Consider the following 16,145-nt stretch of genomic DNA (forward strand, 5'->3'; position numbering starts at 1 on the left):
AGCAGCCTATGGACGTGGTTCTAACTTATGTCAGCCAGTTGAGAATTGGGGGCATGCAAGAGTACTTTGCCTCACCCCATTGCACCTCTTCGTACTCCGTATACCGGGGTGAGGGGACTAGATGGTGTAGGAGCCAGCTTTATGCTACACTAGGGAATTCTCTGCTGGCCAGGTAGGGCTAGATTGTGGGCACTTCACAGAACCTGAGCGGCACAAAGTGTCTGAAACAGGGAAAGAGAATGTGGCTCAGTGTAACTCTATAAACAATTGCTCTCAGACGTATACTGAACTGTGCAGAGCTGACTACCAGTGGGGCATATGCTGGGGAAGAAAGAGAAACCCAATGCATGCGCAAACGGAAGTATAGATCCCATACAGAAATCCATGCTGTGGAAATGGCCTGGGCTGGATGTACTATGAATGCTTGTGCTTGTGTTCACCGGATGTCCTGTGAACATGAGCTGCATCTCACTGGAACAGTCCAACTAGAATAGAAGGAAAACTCAACAAAATCCAATAATTCTGCCTTGCTTGGAAATTTGTACGTAGGTAGGAGTACCATATGCAGAGGCACCTTAAAGCGACTCTTGGTGGGGCAACCTTGTTTCTTCTCATTCTTTGTTTAATACATTTAAAAAATGTACCTGTAATTCTCAGGCTTCCAGTTGCCCGCTGCAAACTTACAAAAAATAGTGGAATTGTACAAGTGTAACTGAGAGTAAAATTTGTAGAATCTGTGCAATGGTCATGTTCCAGAAGACAGACAGAATGCGCTTGACATTCAAGTTCCAGCGTGAATCTGCAGGCATGCCAATTAGAAAAACCATCACTTTACTTGCAAACTGAACAAATTTGATCTGAAAGCCAGCGAGACCTGAATGTTCCAATATACAGGACTATGCATGGGTGCAGTCTGCTGCAGGACCGGTCCCTAAAATTACTCTAAACTACTTTAATTTCATTAGACCAATTTTGCCATTTATTCCTGGAATTCAGAGTCCCCTTCTCCTACAAATTATGCTATAACTGCTGACCGCACCTGCCATTCCTTTGTTGCAAGTGGCTTCAAAAATAAATGGAGCTTTAAACTGATTGGATATAAAGAAATGAGTACTTGCATTTCCCATTGGTTTCAGAAGAACCTGCAAGGCCCATTAATCAGTCTAAATTAAGATGAAGCATCTTCAGGTGATTGGATAGAGGCCAAAAATAGTCCCCCTTTTCCATCCAAGAACACGCACGACTATTTCAATTAGATTAATTTCTAAAATTGGAAGGGATGAAAGGAGAGCTGGAATAATTGGCTTTTTAGTTAATTGGAAGTTAGAAGCAGAATCAGCTCCATTAATTGTGTACGATAAATTTGGTGGTGGTATTTACAAAGAGTGCACGATATTTTAAAGTATTTCTTAATGAATCCTGTAATCTGCCTCCCTCTCCTCCACCATGCACTGATAATTCCATCACAAAAGAAGACAGCAGCTGTATCAGTTAGACGGTAAGGCAGCTTCACCCCTGTGATTTTACTGATTTTTTTCATGCTGCGTTTTAAGAATTGTCACTCCAGGCAACGTTGAGTTAGTGACATGCTAAACAATTTGGCAGGGATGTAAGCACCTCACAACGTGAACCTGCCCATCCATGATGACACTTAAAAACCAGAGCTGAGTGAATACAACAAAACAGCCCTTGGGAACGATCCTTTGACTTCCACGTGATTCTTCACTTCCGCCATGTTTGTACCACTTTTTATTTGCTATGGCTGTTCTTCGGGGGTGAAAGTCACCCCATGTGATGACGTGCACATAAGAGGTGCATGTAATCTAATCTAATGTGATTTATATGGCTGACCATCCCTGTAGTACCTGGACACCTCCCACACCTGAACACCTCGGGGGCAGGGATAGCTCAGTGGTTTGAGCTTTGGCCTGCTAAACCCAGGGTTGTGAGTTCAACCCTTGAGGGGGCTATTTAGGGACCTGGGGTAAAAATCTGTCTGGGGCTTGGCCCTGCTTTGAGCAGGGGGTTGGACTAGATGACCTCCTGAGATCCCTTCCAACCCTGATATTCTATGTAAAATCCATGGCAATAGTGAAGTCCTTGAGTGGACTACATGGAGTCTCTGGCACTTCTCCCCTTTTGGGGTCAAAACTCTGCTTGGGGGAGTGTTTATAATTTGGGGTCTTGGTTGGTGTTTAGAGTGTCTCTCGCGATGGCCCTTTACATAGTGGTGAATTTCACCTTGAAAGTGTGAAGAATAGTATTCACTCTTCAAAATGATCAGGGGGCTGGGGCACATGACTTACGAGGAGAGGCTGTGGGAACTGGCGTTACTTAGTCTGCAGAAGAGAAGTGAGGGGGGATTTGATAGCAGCCTTCAACTACCTGAACGGGGGGTTCCAAAGAGGGTGGAGCTCGGCTGTTCTCAGTGGTGGCAGATGACAGAACAAGGAGCAATGGTCTCAAGTTGCAGTGGGGGAGGTCTAGGTTGGATATTAGGAAACACTATTTCACTAGGAGGGTGGTGAAGCACTGGAATGGGTTACCTAGGGAGGTGGTGGAATCTCCATCCTTTAGAGGTTTTTAAGGTCAGGCTTGACAAAGCCCTGGCTGGGATGATTTAGTTGGGGTTGGTTCTGCTTTGAGCAGGGGGTTGGACTAGATAACCTCCTGAGGTCTCTTCCAACCCTAGTCTATGATTCTATGAACTCTACTTGCTATTTTTGAACAGCACTACATGGGAATTTTATGATTGCTAATTTAATACCTACAAATTCTAGTTTTCCTTTAGTTCAGCGTTTCTCAAACTGGACCTGCAGACCCCTGGGGGTTCCCAAGGATACTTCTCCCCCTCCTTCCCTTCCCTCCCTCAACTCCTCCCCCTCCCTCCCAGCACACCGGGGAACAGGCTTCCTACCTGCCCTGGCGCTGCACCACTCCCGGAATCGGCCAGCACGTTCCTGCAGCCCCTGGGGAGGGTGAGGGGCAGGGGGTCTCCACACTCTGCCTCTGCCCCAAGCGCCAACTCCACAGCTCCCATTGGCGGCCCCCTCCCCCCCGCCTAGGAGCTGCTGCCAGAATGATTTGCCGGTTGCTTTCGGGAGCCACCCAAGGTAAGCGTTACCCGCTCAGAGCCCTCACCCACTCCTGCACCCCAACCTCCTGCCCCAGCCCAGAGCCCACATCCCACACCCAAACTCCCTCCCAGAGCATGCACCCCATACCTCCTCCCACACCCAAACTCCCTCCCAGAGCATGCACCATGCACCCCCTCCTGTACCCCAACCCCCTGCCCCAGCCTGGTGAAAGTGAGTGAGGGTGGGGTAGAGCGAGCGAGTGAGGGAGGGAGGGGGGTGGAGTGAGCGGGGTGGGGCCTCGGAGAAGGGAAGGGGCAGGGTGGGGCCTTGGGGAGGGGGCGGGGCAAGGCTGAGTAGGGGGGGTTGGAGGTCCCTGAAAAATTTTATGTCAAAAGTGGGGTCCTTGGGTTGCTAAAGTTTGAGAACCGCTGCTTTAGTTTAATACAGGCATAGAGCCTGATCCTGCCTCTGGATCCAGCACACAGGCATTGATGTCAATAGAGCACTACATAGGCATAGGAGTCCACATGCACAGACCCAGTGGCAGCCTAAGGGCTTATCTCCACATAGAAAGTGCATTGATTTAACAAAATCAGTTTGGGAGCTAGTTAAATCAATGCAATCTCTTGGTATGAATATTAATCATCTCGTTTAAGATCAGTTTAGCTTAATTTGACTTGTTAGACTTTGGCAAATGCTGCAGAAGGTCACTAGAGGCTTAAATTATTTTATCTTGGTCAAAGATCTGTATCATATTAAAATCTAGCCCCTTTATAAAGAAGGGATTCAGGGATACTGAGATGGGATTTTCTACAGAATTAAGTCATAGTAATTAACCTTTTGTCCTGGCTGGAGAATAAAGAGAATTCTAGCCACTCGCTTAAGAGTTAACACATGCAGGAAGCACCAGAAGAGAATCGTACATTCTAGAATCCGAGCAATATGATTGGTGATTGCAATTGGCATTCTAGAGAGAAGACAGAAGGAGAGAGCTAGAGTTCAGCATTTGGCTGGTCTAGATTCGATAACCGCAAAGCCCAGTCTACATTTAAGCCCTGCTTACCCAAAGAAATTGACCTATCAATGAAAATACATCTCAGCCATGAAGCTCCTGGGACCAGTACTCAAACTATTTAACTGCTAATGTAAGCCGGACAAACCCATTTTCAGCACCATCGTGGACAATAATCTTGTGCCATGCATCCACCAAGCCAATGGAACACTGTGATAGTGGTGAAAATGGTCCTTCCTTCACTAGCCAATGTATCATTTCTGGGCTCTGATTAGAAGAGCAAAACAAATGATGAATAGGGAACAGCTAACAACAAATAATGAAGAGCGAATAGTATTGTTGCCCTCCGCTGGACTCTGTCCAATTTGTCCACATCCTTTCTGTGGTGGGGGGCCCAAAACTGGACGCAGTACTCCAGATGTGGCCTCACCAGTGCCGAATAGGGGGGAATAATCGCTTCCCTCGATCTGCTGGCAGTGCTCCTACTAATGCAGCCCAATATGCCGTTAGCCTTCTTGGCAACAAGGGCACACTGCTGACTCATATCCAGCTTCTCATCCACTGTAATCCCCAGGTCCTTTTCTGCAGAACTGCCACTTAGCCAGTCGCTCCCCAGTGACAGTCATGCCCAGTGACCGCATAATCTAGTGGATAAAGCATAGGACAGGGCATCAGGAGCCCTGAGTTCTAGCTGTTCTGTTGCCACTGAGCTTTGTGTGACCTTGGGCAAGTCACGTCACCTCCCTGTGCCTCTGTTTTCCCATCTTACCTTTTGTTTTTTGTGTTCATTTAGATTGGAAGCCTCTTACTATGTATATGTAACGCCCCTAGAACAATGGGGCCCTGATCCTGACTTAGGACTTTAGGCACTACTGTAATACAAATAATAATTATTAATAATGCAAATTTACTAAGATGGTGTGACTGCTCATTCAGAGCCACTCTGCCGCACATTAACTTCAATTTTTGTGACCTGTCAGTGAAATGGGGATTCAACATGTGCAGGTTAGGAATTGGGTCTGTTTCATTATCCAAAGTGATTCTTGCTGGAATGAAAGAGGAGTTGCAAAAGGTGTGGATTGTAAACAAAATCATGTCTGAGAGAAAACCGGCTAGCACAAAAAATGGTTATCATTTAAAGCAGACTACCAACCAAACTTTGCAGGAGTTGAATACAAAATTAGACCAATTTACAAATAAGCACACAGGAAGGAAAAAAAACCCAGAACAGCACTGATTTGCACCATTGTTGCCAATCTCAGTAAAAAATCTGGGGCTGAATGAGCACAGACTTAGGTCCCTGCAGTGAAGTCAGTGGGACTCTACAAAGAAACAAGGTTCCACCTGCGTGGACCAGTTGCAGGACAGGGGCCCTACCAGCCATCTCAGCCCGGTAGGTGAGCACTACATTTCAGGGTTGGTAGTCACCAAGTAGATGCTATGCTCAGATATTTCAGTGATGAGCATAGCATAAGAACCTAGGTCAATAGCACCGATTCTGTGGATAGAGGATTTCACTCTTCAGGGCTGTTGATCCAGCACCTTTAACAAGCAACACAAGATTTTCCTAACAGAAATACCCATTTTATAAGACTGCAAGGAAAGCCAAAATATTCAATCGGGGCTACACAGGCTTTAATTGAAAAAAAAATTATAGATTCATAGATTCTAGGACTGGAAGGGACCTCGAGAGGTCATCGAGTCCAGTCCCCTGCCCGCATGGCAGGACCAAATACTGTCTAGACCATCCCTGATAGACATTTATCTAACCTACTCTTAAATATCTCCAGAGATGGAGATTCCACAACCTCCCTAGGCAATTTATTCCAGTGTTTAACCACCCTGACAGTTAGGAACTTTTTCCTAATGTCCAACCTAGACCTCCCTTGCTGCAGTTTAAGCCCATTGCTTCTTGTTCTATCCTCAGAGGCTAAGGTGAACAAGTTTTCTCCCTCCTCCTTATGACACCCTTTTAGATACCTGAAAACTGCTATCATGTCCCCTCTCAGTCTTCTCTTTTCCAAACTAAACAAACCCAATTCTTTCAGCCTTCCTTCATAGGTCATGTTCTCAAGACCTTTAATCATTCTTGTTGCTCTTCTCTGGACCCTTTCCAATTTCTCCACATCTTTCTTGAAATGCGGTGCCCAGAACTGGACACAATACTCCAGCTGAGGCCTGGATAATCAAAGCCTCCTAAAGCATGAACTGGTGATTTGTTGATTTAAGCCACAGCAGCCATCAGCGCTTATTTTATCCGCTACTCCAGAAATATACTGGACTCTTGTAGTCTTTCCTTGCAGCTACGTCTCTCGCGCTATGTCATGTGCTAAAGTAAAAGGCTTGAGAAAACACTTGACTGTGCCTTTTAAAAATCCTTCTGCTGGACATAACCTGCAGTGTTCCATTGATTAGAATTTTCTCTTCTTTCCTCCTTGACTTCCTCTCCCCCTCCCCCGCCCCGCCATGACAGATCCCTGTGGTAATAAAACCTTTTCGGCCTGAGGTGTTTGCCTTCGTGGTTCTCTTTTCTCTGACTGCCTTTTAGTTAATGTTCAGTTTGCTCATATATATATTCCATGGCTCTGCCTGTTTTCCCAGGAGATGCTAGACAATAACCTCCCACACTGCAGTTGAAGGGCTTTCTGAAAATGTACGTGAGGGGAATTAGGCAAGATGAGAACTAACTAATGCTAATTAATTCACAGCCTTTGTATTATTCAACTACACTACCTTGTTTAAAGAGTAGAAGCACCTCACATAATGCCAGTGCTCGGGTAATATTAATATTCCCTTCCTGTAGGTCTGACCAAGTCGCCTCACATTGCAGTGTTCACGCTCCCGGATTAAAAGGTCAGAGCTAGTGGTATCTTAACAAGTTTTTCCTAGTTAACGATCAGGACAAAATGACGATAAAAATGGAGACAGTGACACTAGATGCTAATGAAAGATATCCGTTATCGTTTGTACAGAGAAGCTTTCCTCAAGAGGTAGTGAGATGCATAGATATAGGCCCAAATTCTCTCTGTGCCAATATCTAGTTCTGGCTCCCTGATTCCCTGGGCTGATCTGTGCCATCTCTGATCACAGCGTAGGCGGGAGCAGCCTAGGCTAGCTGGCAATGGCCTCCAAGGAATCATATGTCATCTGGGGACAGATCGAGTGCGGCATATTTCAGCCATAACCCACCCTACCACTGTCCTGCCCCCTTTGTCAGTGCCAAATGTGGAGGAGTGGCGAAAAGGCTGGCTATGTCAGCTCTGTGTCAGCTGAGAGGTCCCCCATAGGGAGAGAATTCTCAGATTGGCTGCTTTCTTGTCTCTTTGAGTTTCCAAAACATCAAATGGCCAGAATGCAGGAGAGAATCTGGCCCATTTCTTTTCCATAGGCAAATTATTGTCGTAACAAACTCACTGATGGTGAACAGCAAGTTTGCAAGAACAGTCATATTTCTGACATCATTGCAAGGGCCGCGGCATTCAATTAGGCAGAGCAATGGTGCTACAAAGGACCTTCAGCTTCCTTGCCATAATCTATTCAGTTTCTTAACACACATGATCTAAATTCTTCTGAACCTAATTAAATGTCTCACAGCACTCTACTTCCATTTAAAACACCCACCTCCTTACTGTTTTCCATAGTATACCTATGGAATCGAAGGCAAGGCGTTAAGTCATAGGGCACTGGATTGACAAAATCGGGTTATTACTATGCTCTGGCTGCACTGGCCAGGGAAACAGTATTAATGCCATCCTTAAACATGGTCATTGCTAGAAAGGTGCTGGCAGGATTTCAGTAGTAATGATGCACACAATTCTTGTAATTCCGTAAGAATTCTTCCTTAACCTATCATCCCATCAAACAATCCCCAAAGCCATTTAGAACAGAAATAACTCCTGCACGCCTGCCCAGTTAGGAGCAGAACTAGGTGAAATATGGATTTTTTGTTTGTTTGTTTGCTGGCAATTCCAAAAAATAAAACGAGAAAATAAAAGTGTTGCAGCTCAAACTGAAAATGAAATTTTCTGACAAATTGAAAAATAAAATTGTTTTGGGTCAAACAACACGTTTCATTTTGATTTGGGGCATTATTGTACTTTTAAAAAAAAAAAAAACTAAAATTAAAAGAAATTGCAAAACAAAGATACATTTAATAGAGAAATTGAAACGTTTTGATGGGTTTTTGTTTTTGTTTTGACTGAATCGGTTTGGTGAAATTGCTGTGAATACGTGAACTTTTTCAGCATTATCGAATCTGCATTGTTTGCTGGAAAAAGTTTTAGTCAAAAAATTTCATCCCGCTTTAGTTAGGAGTTCATAGGAGCAACGATTATATCAACTCCCCATCCCAGTGCCTTACCATCCCTCTCTCAAAGTAGACAGACCATGTGGAGCAAGTCTCTGTGCAAGTGAAGTGGCATCATCCTATGAAAATTTGCCAGGAGTTGATGCTACTAAACCAGCCCTTACCCCCATACGTGCCTTGCCAAAATCCATAGTGCCCCAGTAACTGGGAATACAAATGGAAGAGCTTCTTTGGGTTCAGAGTGCTGAGGGTGGGATTGTGTCCCATGGCACTCTGGCTATTTCTTAATGTGGTTAGAGTTTCCATTCCTCTCATTTCCCTTGCATTGTCCTGTGTGAGTGTGTGTGGTAGGGGACTGGGCAACTCTCTGGCGACTGTGGTTTTTTTCCTTTGGTTTATACCACTGCCTAATGCTGATCTCTAAAGCCATTTTAAGTCTCTCTTGGCACACCCCCAGTTAAGTCTCCCATTAGAGTTCTTTTCTCCATACATTGTGTACAGTGAAGAGATCAAACGTCTCAATGCATATTGTTACCAGGTTATGTTCAATTAAAATTACAATAGTCAGTTACCGGATTTGCCCGTTACTTTGGGGTATGCTCATTTATTCAGGTGACTCTTCTGAGAGGGTGGGGTCGGGGTGTTCTGTAATTCTGTCAATGTACTGCTTGTGTCACTTGTGTTTTTATATGGAGCTCTACTTCTCCCTTCTGCAAGTCCCCTCCCAGTGGAGCTATCCTGCAGGACCTAGGCTCCCTAGGGCTGGGTTACTCCTGCCCCAGAACCGGATGAACACACCCACACCCACACGTACATTAACAGAGCAAGTCTGAGCAGACCGGGTCAATCAGCACTGTCAAGCTGACCCCTTATATGTCTTTGGACTCACTGGGCTGGAGGAAGCAGCACTTTCAAGCTGCCTCTCCTTATATGCCCCTGGGCTCCATGGACTGTGTCAAGCAGCATTTTCAAGCTGTTACCCTTATGCATCCCAGATTCAGCACGTCCCTATCCCCACTCTCACATCACAATTGTACTGGCAGTAACCTACTTGATGAGCAAACCCCACAGTATTTTGGGTGCTGCAGGGATCTTTAGCTTAGGTAAAAGAAGCGTTGCTGTAGAGTGAATAGGGGAAGCTAAAAACACAGAAGAGTTAAGTTCAGCAAGAGAGAGAGAAGCAACCAAGTTAGCCATAAAAGTTATGTATTGAATAATAGTGATAACTACACAAGGAGGGCTAAACCAACATAACATACGTTATTAAAGATTAATACCTAAGGTAGAAAGGAAAACAGAGAGAGAGAAAGAGAAAGAGGGGGGCGATCTCACCGCTCCATGAGGCTTGACCTGGTCAGGGTTCCCAGGTGATGGTGGTAGCTGAGGGTCCTGAGGGCAGGAGACAGGCAGAGTCCCCAGCACGATCAGTCAGGAGAATATGGAGTCCCAGTGCAACTGATGCATAGTATGGATCTAAGCATCAGAACCCTGACTAGAGGGTGAGTAGGGATTTTTGTAGAGAAAATACAATTGTTCAAGGGAGAACACTAGATTTGTTTATAGGTGAGCTGATGACTCAAGGGTTTTCTTTAGGCTAGACAATAGGAGCTGATCACTCTTGGCTATGGGTGGTGTTTTCTTCCAGGGAGCTTACAATGCAACTACTCTGCTTCAGTATTTTGGATATCAATCAAGGATTCATTACTAGAATTGGTCTGATAACTGCTGAGCTGGGTGTGTGCAGGCATAAGTTCATTAACAGCTGGAGCAGAGCTTCCCATGATGCAGTGCTTCCCTGCTTTTTCTGGTCCCAGAGTTCAGTGCGGTTCTCTGTTCTCCATTCTGTATGCAAATTGAGATGTCTCCCTGTCCCATCTTTCATGCAGATTGGGCTAGGGGAGTTGTCTCTGTTCTTCATTTTGTATGCTAATGGAGATGTCTTAATCTTGTCACCCTTGTCAGGAGGGGTCTAGGTGTGTCTCCCAACGCCCTTCACTGCTCTCTGCAAGTTTTTTTCCTCTGATGGGTTTTGGTTTAAGCAGAGGCTTGGGGTGGGGATGGGGGGTCTTTCATGAGTCAGGCTGGATACTGCACCCTGGTTCCCCAAGAACACAGAGCTGACTGGTATCAAGTCAGCATCTCAAAGTAATGCTTAGCAGGAAGGGGTTTTGTGGTTTAAACTACTAATTAACCTTGGGCCAAAAGTACTTTCCAGAAAGGGCCCAATCCTTCACTGCCGATTGTGTGGTGCTTACTCCCACCGAAGTCAATAGTTTTGCCTGAGTAAGCTGTGCTGGCATGTTAAATTGGACATATTTGCCCAGATAAATCTCTTGATCATCCACAGAGTGGCTTTCAGATCACTGTAAACCCATCTTATTTTAAAGTACAATTTCACCATTTATTTAGCATAAAACATAATTGATTTAAACCATTTATGACTCAGGCAGTACAGTCACTTCTGCGCTGGATTGTGATCTTGCAATCTGCTCTGAGTTAAGGAGCAGTGCATGGTTGCACTGGTCCAGAAGCAGAGAAAGGGTCAAATTGTGATTGAGATTTTGATCCTGCTTCCTCCTCGCTCAATGGGAGATGTAATCTGCACCACCCTAAACCTGGTGACCTCTGTCTGAGTCACACTCTCACCTCCCAGGCTGCTCCAGGAGCTATGCAGCAAGACACTGGACAGGTTGTAAAACTACAATCTAGCGCTTAATATTCTGTTCCTCTTTTTCTCTGCTTGCTACATGAGCTTGCCGTGATATTCTTCAGGCTGTATTAAATGAAGAACTTTCAGTCGAATGTAACTTACTCTACATATTTGTGTCTCTCTTTCAGCCTGGTAAAGTTTTGGACAGTGCTTTCCCAAGAGGTGTGATGAGAAATGGCTTTAGGAAACACCCAGCGAAGTTATTCCATCATCCCATGTTTCATCTTTGTCGAGGTGAGTGCACTGCACAGATGCTGCAGGAGTTTGTGTCATGCTGTGATGAAGCTGGGACAAAAACAGCTGAACTCTGTAAGAATGAAGAGTAGCAAGTCAGCAGTTGTGAAATGTATCCTGTTTTGATAAAGAAATGACACGGATTGTATATCACACATGAACACAGCTTTCTTATTTAACAAGGCATCAGGGCCAGATTGGTCTCGCATTACAATCCCACAATGGGGTATAAGCGGATCCCCCATCCCTCCCTTACCGCCCTATATAGGTTTGTCAGACTTCAGATGCAGGTGCAGAAGAATGAGCAGGTGCTGCATTCTCAGTGAGTCCATCTCTGGAGCGGGTGAGTAGGGACTAGAGGAAGCGTTGGTTCTCCCTGCCCAACTCACTGGCTAGCATAGCCGATCTAGGAGGAGGTGTCATCATTTATTGCTGTAAGTGGCCACTGCCCTCTGGAGCAAGAAGAAAGTGAGGGAAGAATTGTTATTTATAGGGGTGTCTTTGAGGCATACAGTCCCTAGAGCTACCCCAGGTTGATGCAACATAGGCACCAGCCCTTGCTCAGGGGAGTGAATTAATTCTCAGCCTAGCCCAGTAGTTCAACTCTTACTGCAATCGGTGAGCATTCACTCAGGCGAATGGTCCAGTGGGAATCTAGTGAGGTGCTTCTACGGTTTAAACATGGTGGTGGAGTCAGGTGATACAACAGTTGTGAGTTAACTAATGTTGAAGTCATGTGAGTGAATGCTCACTTAATTTAAGTAAGGGATCGGACAACCAGGGCCTTTGTTTGTTGGGTATGGAGTTTGTTTTCTTTTATCAGCCTGGCAGGTTCTTTATTAGTCGTTTATTCACTCTAGTGAGTTTGTTTCCTGTTATGATCAAAATAAATGAATACAAAAGCCTCTTGTTCTCTCCTCCTACTAGGAGGTAGGTCACATCCCAACCTGCGGATCTGGATTTGGGTAATTTTTCAAGGAAACTTTGGTCAAAAGTTTGTCTGGCGAGAGCTATACAGTTAAGGAGTCAGAGGCATCCCCTATTGCTGTGTAATTCATACCCCCACACCTGTTGTCCCTTAATCCTGAATTGTAAAATTAACATTGTGGGCCAGATTGTGACTAGGTCTGTGAGGGTCACAGGGGCAGGAGTGAGGGAGCAGGGCACAAGAAGAACCCATTGGAAAGGGCTAGAAGGCCTAGTCACAGTCTTGTCTTTGTGTTCTGTGGGACTGATCCAGCTCCCACTGAAGTCAATGAAGGGACGTTCCATTGCATGGAACCAGGGCCTTTGTTTGCTGGGTATGGAGTTTGTCTGAGGCCCCATGCAAGCAAGGAGGCTTGCTCTCCATAGTGCAAGGATAGTAACCTCTACAAAGGGAGATAGGATAGCTAGAGCATGTGATTGTAATAGGTACCTCTCTTGGCCTCACACATCCAGCACTGTGCCTGCTCCTGCTAAGGGAGAGCTTCTCTGCACCCACTCCCCACCTTCTGTTTCCCAGAGGTTGCCCTGAGAGTGCAATCAATTGCTCTGTGGGCCTGATCCAAAGCCCATTGAAGTCAAGGAGAGTCTTCCTATTGCCTTGAATGAGCTTTGGTTAGCCACTCTCATCAACAGAAAGCAGACTGGCTGAAGAAAGTACTAGCTGTATAGGTATGGGACATAATCACATGGGCCAAGGCTGATTAACCAACTGTTATGGAAAAATGTTGCAAAACCATTGTAGAAACAGAGTAGTACATCTCAAGAGGTGGAGTTATAGCAGACAGCAATATCTAGTGAGTGGTTTAAGGCAACTGACCCTCAGTTGTGTCTTATGGTTGTCCTTAGGGATTTATCACTGACCTAATACCCATATTTTCAAGGAATATAGAGGTCTGTCTCCTGTGGAAACCAGACCAAATTTCTTAGGGAACCTCAAACACAGGAAAGGACAGAAATCCATACATCATTATTTCATTCATCCCCCAAACCACTTTTTTTTCCAAATGCGTGTAAGAAATACCAGAAAGGTGAGAAATAAGATGTTTCAAATTTATAGCCTGAATCATCTCTGAAGAACGTTAGCCCTCTAATGTGTGAATGATGAGTCTGAGGGTAGCAGAGTCAACAGAGTTATAAATTGGCATATAGACAAGGCTGAGGTGAACGTAAAAATAAATCAAGTGCCAGGAGGAAGGGAAGATCATTGTTCACTGCCTGAGCATACTTCCCCTGTCCTTTGGCACGCTAGATGTGATGACAACAGTCAATTTTTATTAAGAAACAGACGCAAAGACAGAGAACCAGTGTTAAAATGGATGTTCTCTGCTGGCGTTGGGTAATGCCAGCTCTTCCCATGGACTATGCTTCATCTTTTACTCGTGTTACTATTTGCCTTTCTGGAAAAGTGATGTAGATTGTCCGTGTCCAGTGCAGCAGAATTGGAATCTGAAGGCTATTTCTATTTATCCCAAGTAGTATCGATCTAACCAGCGCTTAGAATTTGATTTCCCACTGGGAAGGCAGAGCAGATGGACAGCAGCCCACTCACTCTGAGAAGCCACTACAACTCTGAATAAGTTTCACTGAAAGTGTTTTGCTTTTCAAGCTGCTAGGAGTCTGTTGGTTGCTGGAGATCATTTCAAATGTGCCTTCAAGAGGCTACACTTCATGGTAAGCTCTATACTAGTTAGTCTTTGTATTTACCATGTCAGTAATTTGATAGTAGCCCTGAACCAGTGATTCTCAGCATTTCTTGGTGACTTGAGGAAAGCTGGCTGATTACATGGGGCTTCTCCTCCTGCTTGTTTCCAGCTGCTAAATCACATTGAGGACAGCTAGAAACACATTGTGTGATTTCCTAATAGTTCTTTTCCATGTTTAGCAATTGCTGATAAAACAGTGGTGTTATGTGATCACAAATGAGAGGAGAGATGGCCCACAATCCGTATTATCATCATTGATATTCCTGGGTTACCAAGGGAGGTGGTGGAATCTCCATCCTTAGAGGTTTTTAAGGCCTGGCTTGACAAAGCCCTGGCTGGGATGATTTAGTTGTTGTTGGTCCTGCTTTGAGCGGGGGGTTGGACTAGATGACCTCCTGGGGTCTCTTCCAACCCTAATCTTCTATGATTCTATGTTGAACCTAGAGCCCCCAACTGAAATTGGGGCCTCAGTGTGTTAGGTGCTGCACAGACACAGTAAGAGACAGCCCCAGCTCGGGAGAGCTTACAGTTCAAATAGGCAAGGCAGATGCAGGGAAGGGGAAACAGAGGCTCAGAGAGATTAAACGATTTGCCCAAGGTCACACATCAGCTCAGTGGCAGAGCCAGGAAGAGAACCCAGGTTTCCTGTGTCCTAATTCAGAGGCCTATCCACTGGATCCCACTGCCTCTCTCACTGATCTTCCTAATAAGGTTTTGTCCACTCACTGATAAAGTTTAAACACCTTGCCCCAAAACTTATTTTCAATTCCCAGCTGAGCTGAGCACCAAAATTTCATGCCAGTACATTTTTGCTCACAATGAAACTTGGTCTTGCCTCAGTGCAGGGGGCTGGACTTGATAACCCCTTATAGTCCCTGTCATGGGACAAGTGTGCCCTGTCCCCTCTTGTCTTGGGATTGTATGGACTAATGGTAAAATCAATATGGCCGCTCTCGCTCTCTCAAGGTTGTGTAGCCCAAAGGCCAGAGTCATGGTGACAGCCCCTATGGCCCGAGTCAACATGGCTTCCTGGTTCGGCTGGGGTGTATCGCCTAGTGGTCAGAGTCAGTGTGGCCGCCTGGCTCAGCAAGGCCTAGCGGGAAGAGTCAGTAGGGCTGTTCTCAGAGCTGCATGGCCCAATGGCCAGAGTCAGTAAGGTTGCCCTCTCTCAGGGCTGCGTGGCCTAGTGGCCCAAGTCAGTATCACTGCCCCTTCCATGGGGCTGCATGACCTAGTGGCCTGTTAGGGGAGTGGGCCGCCACCCTTGGGTGGATGGCGGCCGGTTGGGGGGACCCAGGCCCTTCCTGCTCCACCAGGTCCCCACCACAAGCCCCGTCACAGTCCCTTCCAGCTGGGATTCTATGATTCTGCTCTACAATATCAGCTCTACAATGCTCTCAGGTTTAGACGAGCTTAAGACTGAATATGAAAGTATTAGACACACACAGTGTTGATATTTTAAATATCATCCTGTTTATGGTGATATTTGACAGTTTTTTATAATTCCGATCGTTATTCAGACTTCCATTTTCAACACCATTTCTTAATCCTATTTTTCTCCACTCAGCTCACTTATCTTAGCAGTTAGTTATTATAAAACCTGACCTGAAGATGAATGGCTCATTGTAAGGACTTTCCCCCCTGGCTGACTTTTCCAAATTCCTTTATAAATTCAGATTGTGGACATTTAAATAAAGAGGTAACATGCAACATCTAATCTGTAATGACAGAAATGTTAAATCAACATTTCAATCCCTAATTAGAAAAGCTATGTCACATTAAAGGCTAAAGAAGTCTTGATTAAAATAATTCTCAGTGACTTATCAAATCTATGTCTGTGTCTAAAATATTCAAGGCAAGTATCTTGATCGTTCCTTTTTATTGTGTTGTATCAGATATCATTATGTTTTGCCATGCAGTGCAGCATATATTTCCAAATATTATATGACAGGAACTGCCATGATTATTTATTATTGGGGGGAGGGATAGCTCAGTGGTTTAAGCATTGGCCTGCTAAACCCAGGGTTGAGAGTTCAATCCTTGAGAGGGTGATTTGGGGATTTAGTTGGGGATTGGTCCTGCTTTGGTTTGGACTAGATGACCTCCTGAGGTACCT

General features: G+C 45.2%; 1 protein-coding gene across 1 annotated transcript in view; it reads left to right on the plus strand.

Annotated features, from left to right (window-relative positions):
* The first annotated feature begins 11,279 nt into the window (after positions 1-11,279).
* The window catches only part of PLPPR1 (phospholipid phosphatase related 1), a 116,453-nt gene continuing 111,587 nt past the window's right edge, over positions 11,280-16,145 (plus strand). The window contains exon 1 of the mRNA XM_065406745.1: positions 11,280-11,339. Within this exon, the coding sequence (XP_065262817.1) occupies positions 11,280-11,339 (60 nt within the window). The remainder of the gene's footprint in view (positions 11,340-16,145) is intronic.

Source organism: Emys orbicularis, chromosome 6 (genome assembly GCF_028017835.1).
Source record: "Emys orbicularis isolate rEmyOrb1 chromosome 6, rEmyOrb1.hap1, whole genome shotgun sequence".
Lineage (NCBI taxonomy): Eukaryota > Metazoa > Chordata > Testudines > Emydidae > Emys > Emys orbicularis.